Consider the following 7,198-nt stretch of genomic DNA (forward strand, 5'->3'; position numbering starts at 1 on the left):
TATTTGTAACATATTGCATTTTTAACGTTATATTAATTACAACATCGATCGGATTTCGTCTTGTGACATAGAATCCCATTCTTCACCAAGAGCGTTTTGAAGCTATTCTATGCTTCCTGGAGACGACAGACGAAGTTTAACCCGTCTGTTTATCATGGTCCCTAAGTGTTCTATATGATCCTCCACGTAAATGATTCACTATTCTTCGTGGTCCGCTTAACCAATTAATTTCATTCAATTAATTAAGGTTTTTAGTTGAGATAAAAATGAAAAACGCAAAAAGGAAGGAAAATTCAAAAGGTGGGGTTGAGATGGGAAATTAGTGTCCGAGAGGATCGAAGTCACGATAGCTCAAGTGGCAGAGTAGCGGCGTGTCTAGCCAAAGGTCGTGTGTTCGAATCTTGCTCGTGACACTGCCTTTTTTTATATCAACTAAAAACCTTAATTAATTGAAAGTTATTTAAAAACTTCCATTCTAACAAATCGCATGACCTACATAGGCTCACACCTTGACCAAACTGGAACCCACCCACTTGACTAAAACGTGTAGACAGCATAAAGAGATATAACATGATCAAACGTACATGATAGCCGTTCTTAAATAAAAGCTGAGAAAAAGCATGCACCCATATGGACTAGAGTTCTACGAGACACTCAACTCAATTTTTAAAGCGGGTAACACACTTACTCCATGCAACGCTACCCGATGCTACCCGACGCAAAAACAAAGTGCACTTTTCCATAAGATTGTATTACCCCCGTGCACATCTGCCCGATGCCACTCAACGCTACCCTACTCTACGCTACGCGATCCCCACTGTCCAGATTTGCGCCGGGTAGCATCAAGTACAGTCGAAGACAAAATAACCGGACGCTCAAATTTTTATTCAAACTACTTGTATTATTATCGATGTATTAATTACATCGAACTTATTGTAGTATAAACCAAATTAACCAAGATTAAAAATTCGTTAATTTTTATTTAAAATTTTTTTAATGGTTTGGTAGAAAATTGATCAAAACACCGGAATACCATTTTTTGATATCATGAATTTAACAAACGATATATTATACGGTGTTGATCATAAAAGTTAACCAACAATTTATTTCATGGTTTTGCTCATAAAATTACACATTTTTGTCAAACAGCGTTAGAACAGAATACTCATATTTTTTGTAATTTATTTCAAACTATGAATATGTAAGTTTGTCATTTTTGTAGTTCCGGTTATTTTCCCTGCCCGTTCGTTGAGGTCGTGTTGGGTGCCTCTGGTTACTTTTGGATACATCCACCTCAATGTTTCTTCTTTGAATAATATGTTCCATCAAGGAAAAAAACTATCGTTAAACGATTTATAATTTTGTACGTTTAGATGGTAGTTAAGTGATTTTAATGGGCAATCTCGTCAGATAAGAAACTCATAAAGGTCGACTGTACAAAGAGTATTATTTGTAATATATGTTTTTTAGATGATTGATTTAGTACATGTTTCTAAATGTCTTCAATATGTATCAGGTTGTAATATAATTATTACATATTATTTTTAGAAAATATTGCTTGATATTTTAGCTGAGGTGTAATAAAACAGTTTGTAAAAATTAATTAGATTACAGTACAGTACGAATACTTCCATGCTTATTCATTAGCTTTGAGATTTATTAACATGTCCTTCTGATCCAAAGTCAGAAAGAAAATTACAATGTTTGGATGTTTCGTTAAAACATATGGTCTTCATTGAAAAATTTTCATACTTATCAAAGTCAAAATTTTAAGTGACAAAGACGACCAATGAAGTCATTCAAACCAATGAAGCACGATCTTGTGCAGACGGTGCACGATAAATTCACCGAGTTCATGGTAGAGGAAACGCAGAAGATGCCCGTGTACGAAAAGAAAGCGTTCCTGAAAAAGCGTTTTAAGTCCGAGAAGACGCCAAATTTCATTAGGATCTCATCGGCACTGAGTGCTATGATCGGATGCGCCGCGATTCTGCTCTTGAAGAATTACTACGAATGCTCCCAAGTCGATATCACCTATTCGGTAATGTTCATACTTGCCCTCCTTGTGGTGGGCCAAATCTACGACACGTTTCACATGTTTAGGATCGGTGCAAGCACGGTAAGTGAAAACCATTCTGGATGTACTCGTACATCTAGATTAATGTTGTATTCTTTCGCAGGGGAAAACACGTTTCTTCAAACAGAATCACCTTCGTCAATAACCTTAAAGAACACACTTTGAATAAATTTTTGGCTATTTTATTTCTGTATTTAATGGCTTAATTTTTGATAGGATGAAAATTTAGCTCATAGGAGTTTTTCAATTAAAATTTCCAATTTGAACTATTATGCGCCTGTGATCTGCCCCTACACCTGTATAATTTAATATAAATGTTTGCCTTCTTGAGCGAGTGGTTCAAACCATTTTACGATCATTTTTCCATATTATTTGAAAATATAATTCAAACGCCAATGTCGGGATCCGAACCCAGGCTACGAGCTTGGCAAATACGATTGGACGCACTTTAATTGATCAAGGGTAAATAGAGAAAAACATATTTCAGGTCTCATCTAGGTAGGCATGGATATACGTACACGTTTTTCTTTTTATCCATACAAAGCATTTATAAATTGTTAGCAATTTGATATTTAAAGTAAATGACCGTTCATTGGACGCAACTCAATTTTCTCTTTATTTAATTAACAACAAAGTGAATAAATGTATGTGCATGTAATTTATTAGTCACTCTCAACACGACAGACAAGAATGACACATCGACATGGAAAAAACACTTTGAGCCCTGAAGATGTTCTCAATAAAGATCAAAACGTTGGCACGATAAAGAAAATGTTTTTCTTAAACCTACGTCACACCAGACAGTATCTCACGACCTCCAAAAAATCATCAAGTAACGGTCACTGAACATCACACACCCGTAATTTACTAGCTTGAATGGGGGCTCATTATCAATTACACCAAGGAAGATCGAGTGCTCTGGGTTAGTGTGAACCAAATATCATGTATGAATGTAATTTATTATTATATGTGTTTATGTTTTTTGCTTGTGCAGAATTAACCAGGCGTTAAAGTAAAGAGAGGCTAGCAATACGATTTAAAAATAGAGAGAGTCGGTTACCGCCAAATCACAAAGTGTCTTCAATGAAAACTTCTATTAATTATGGTATTCAGTTGAGATAAAAAAGTCAGTGTCACGAGCGGGATTCGAACTCACGACCTTCGGCTAGATACGCCGCTACTCAACCACTTGAGCTATCGTCACTTCGATCCACTCGGACTCCAATTTCACACCTCAACCACACCTTTTGAATTTTCCCTCCTTTTTGCCATTTTTCCGCTCGAGACACTGACTTTTTTATCTCAACTAAAATCCTTAATTAATTGTAATATATTAATTGGTCAAGCGGACCACGAAATTAATGAATTTAATGATTAAAAATGAAGTATACTTTACTAAAGCTCTCCGTGGCCATTTCATTTGTCGTCGAGAATCCAATCCGATTACACGACATTTGAAAAATGGCAAGAAGGAGGAAAAATTCAAAACGTGGGGTTGAGATGGGAAGTAGTGTCCGAGTGGATCGAGGTCACGATAGCTGAAGTGGTTGAGCAGCGGCGTATCTAGCCGAAGATCGTGGGTTCGAATCCCGCTCGTGCCATTGATTTTTTTATCTCAACTAAAAACCTTAATTAATTGTAATATATTAATTGCTCAAGCGGACAATGAAATTAATGAATTTAGTTTTTTATTATATTTAACTTTTCTAAAGTCTAAAACGTAATTTTCTTTCAAACCTCAATTGATTGGACCTAGTCACCTACATTTTGTAGACTACTTTTCGAACAAATTAAAACAAACCATATATAAAATATAATTTAAACAATTTTATTCCTATTTTTCTAAACAGTGAGTAACGAAAAAAAGAAACGTGGAAGTGATTTACGTAGTACAGTATTGGGTGTCCTCATACTCGTAATAAATTTATAATAAATAAAACTTTGACATCAGAATAAGGATAAATGGGCGTGAAAGATTAAGACCCCATACAACAAAAGAGTTAATCCCCCTTTCTAAGCCGTGAGGAAATTCTTCTTTTTTACTTTTATAGCTTGTTACTAGTACCATATTCGAATTAAACTAAATATTTGTGACTTATAAAATCATATTAACATTCACACTCGGACACCAACACCCCACCTTTTGAATTTTCCCTCCTTTTTGTCATTTTTCCGCTCGAGACACTGACTTTTTTATCTCAACTAAAATCCTTAATTAATTGAAGGGTATTAATTGGTCAAGCGGACCACGAAAACTAGGGAATTTAATGAAAACTTTCGCAAAAACTAAACAAAAAGTAAAACCTAACCCTTTCATACATATTAACATAATACGTATATATTTACACAATTATCTAGACAATCATTAAGTTGTACGACCGGAAGTATGTGTAGTTTCCATTATTATTTGTGATAATATTAAACTAGAATCCATGACAAAAATGCAATAAAAAATTCATTACTTTATATTTCTGCCGACTTGTTTTTTTCATATTATTTTTATAAAGTCCTTATATCTTGGCTTTACCAGTGAACCTAAAAATGTCTTTAAAGATAAGCTTATCGTTCCTATTTATTGCATATTTTTCTGACTTCCAACAGAGAAGGAGCTCGTTTCTTATTTCCCAAACTTCTTACAGAAAGTCTTCTGAGATCGATACGCTCATGTCTATCAGTTATGACGGACTTTTAACGAAAGTTAATTTGGTGCGAAATAAACCAATTTAAGCCTAATGAGAACAGTGCAGCCACCGTAAATTCGACTTTCATATCTGCAACCGTTAAAAGTCTGTGTACAGTCATTTAAATACTCAATTCGATTTGAAATTGCACGAAAATTTCTTTCATCTCTTTATTCATGTTTGGCTATTTAATTGTTTGTTTAGATTATAATTTATATGAAAACGTTAAAGGGTTATCTGAAGTCGTTTTAAACTATGATTATTTGGAGATCGTAAGATGCGGTCTGGTGTGACTTAGGTTTTAGAAAAACATTTTCTTTGTCTTGCCAACGTTTCGATCTTTATTGAAATCATCTTCAGGGCCTGGGATTTATAAACAATGTTTAAATTTTACAAGGCTACAATTTCGACTTCAACAATCCAAAAATATTTCTCACAGAACAAAACTAACAGAAACGTAACTTTTTAAAAATGGTTTACATCAACAAGGATAAACACATCATCAATTACAGCACAAGACACATGTAAACTCAGTCGCAGCTACGCTAATATCATTAATCAAATTCGATGTAGGTAGTATATTGTATATCATCATCACGTCACAAAACATATGACACATAAAACAGTCATTACATTCCTTACATCAAACATTTCTTCAAAGTCTAATTTTTCAACAATTTGGCTTGCCTTTTCCAAATTATCCTCGTCTATATAATCCTGTAAAGATAAACAGGCCAAACCATTACCCTTTTTTTTCCATTGTCGGCTCCTTTTACCTCAAAGAAGCCGAATACTCATATAAAATGTCTTTCTATCCCGACTTCCTTCCCCACTCCTTCAAAATCCAACGTATATAAACATAAAACATCACTATTTCACTGGTACTCTCAAAACACAAGAATGACCGATTTACACAGAAAACAAACACTTTGAGTGAGTACAAATATTTTGATTGAATATAAAATTTCTACCATTATATAAATTCATTTTTTTTCTTTACGTCCTACATGTATTTGTAAAATATAACAATGTTTATAAATCCCAGGCCCTGAAGAAAATCTCAATATGGATCGAAACATTGGCACGATAAAGAAATTTTTTTTCTAAAACTTACGTCACACCAGACCGCACCTCAGGATCTCCAAATAACCATTAACTAACAGTCACTAAACACCACAAATTTCTCAATGAGATTTATTATATGTTCTTGCACAATTGTTTAATTGTGTGCTTAATTAATCCTAAATATTAACCGTGACTAATTCCGCGATGGAAAGTCACACACACCACCACCACAGACTACAATTTTATACCACACCAATATTCGACTTCTATAATACTTAAAAAAGTAATCATTAATGATCGTTTTTTAACGATCCCACTTTCGTCTCTCTACTCGATATATAATTTAGTTATTTAAAAACCTTGTTCTTTATAAAAATCAAAACTGGTATGTACTATAAATTATTCCTTTTCCAACAAACTTTTGCCGTCAAAAACTGAGAAAAGTTTAGCGAGTAAAGATCTTTTGAACTTCGTTTCGACGTTTGGTCAATTTTCTGTTGCAACTCGGGTTAATTTTTTATTAGTCGAAGCGGGCTTATGATTGCATTAAAATTTCATAAGACCCTCCGCTTCCTTTTGAAGAAAACGCAAACCGACAAAACGTTCATAAAATCATAATGAATAATGAGGTGAAAAGTCGAACAGTGTAGTCACACAATTGTTTTTATAAAAAAAAATTACATATTATCATATCGGTGTAATTATGTAACGATTTCCTATTTTCATTGTGAGTATAATCAGGTCATATGACTTAAAAATTTGATGAAGTAGTTCTACTAGTTTCTTTTTAACCAATAACTCGTATTTTTATTGTATTAATTAGTATTTCTGAAATTTAACACATATCTGCAATTTTATATTATCAATTTATTGTATTATGTATGTTGAGAAGATCTTAAAGAAAGTAAAAATTGACGGCTTAAATTAATTAGCTCCTGGTTGAAAACGGGCTTAGCTTCAAAGTAAAATTCCCAGGCTATTGTTTGGAGACGGGTCCCTCTTCCATTCTTTATCCCCCATCCCTCCGTAATCCCACGATTAGCCCCCTATTTCTTTACGTCCCGCGGTCAAGAACCTTGGGATTTTCCTTAATCAGACTTCGTCCTCTCGTTTCCCAAATTTCCCGGCGCTGCTTATCCACCCTCCACTAGTTCTGTCCTTCTTTTCTTCTTTGTTCGCTTCAACTTTGATTACGGATGTGTTAGGTATTTAGGTCTTGTCCTCATATGTTATGTGTATTAATTTTTATTGAATTTATCAAACCAAAATATTTTGTAGATGTAATGAATTCATGATTTATTTTGTGTGGTGATTAGTGACCGTTAGTCCATGATTATTCGGAAATCGTGAGATGCGATCTGGTGCGATGTAGATG

The 7,198-nt window shown here is 34.0% G+C and overlaps 1 protein-coding gene across 1 annotated transcript; it reads left to right on the plus strand.

Moving 5' to 3' along the window:
• The first annotated feature begins 1,672 nt into the window (after positions 1–1,672).
• On the plus strand, positions 1,673–2,270 carry LOC106669049. The gene is made up of 2 exons (XM_014398300.2): positions 1,673–2,119; positions 2,181–2,270. Exons 1-2 carry the CDS (start codon positions 1,790–1,792, stop codon positions 2,220–2,222), a joined length of 372 nt encoding a protein of 123 aa, XP_014253786.1. The 5' UTR covers positions 1,673–1,789; the 3' UTR covers positions 2,223–2,270.
• Positions 2,271–7,198: the final 4,928 nt, after the last annotated feature.

Source organism: Cimex lectularius, unplaced genomic scaffold (assembly GCF_000648675.2).
Source record: "Cimex lectularius strain Harlan isolate CLEC.00 unplaced genomic scaffold, Clec_2.1 scaffold53, whole genome shotgun sequence".
NCBI lineage: Eukaryota > Metazoa > Arthropoda > Insecta > Hemiptera > Cimicidae > Cimex > Cimex lectularius.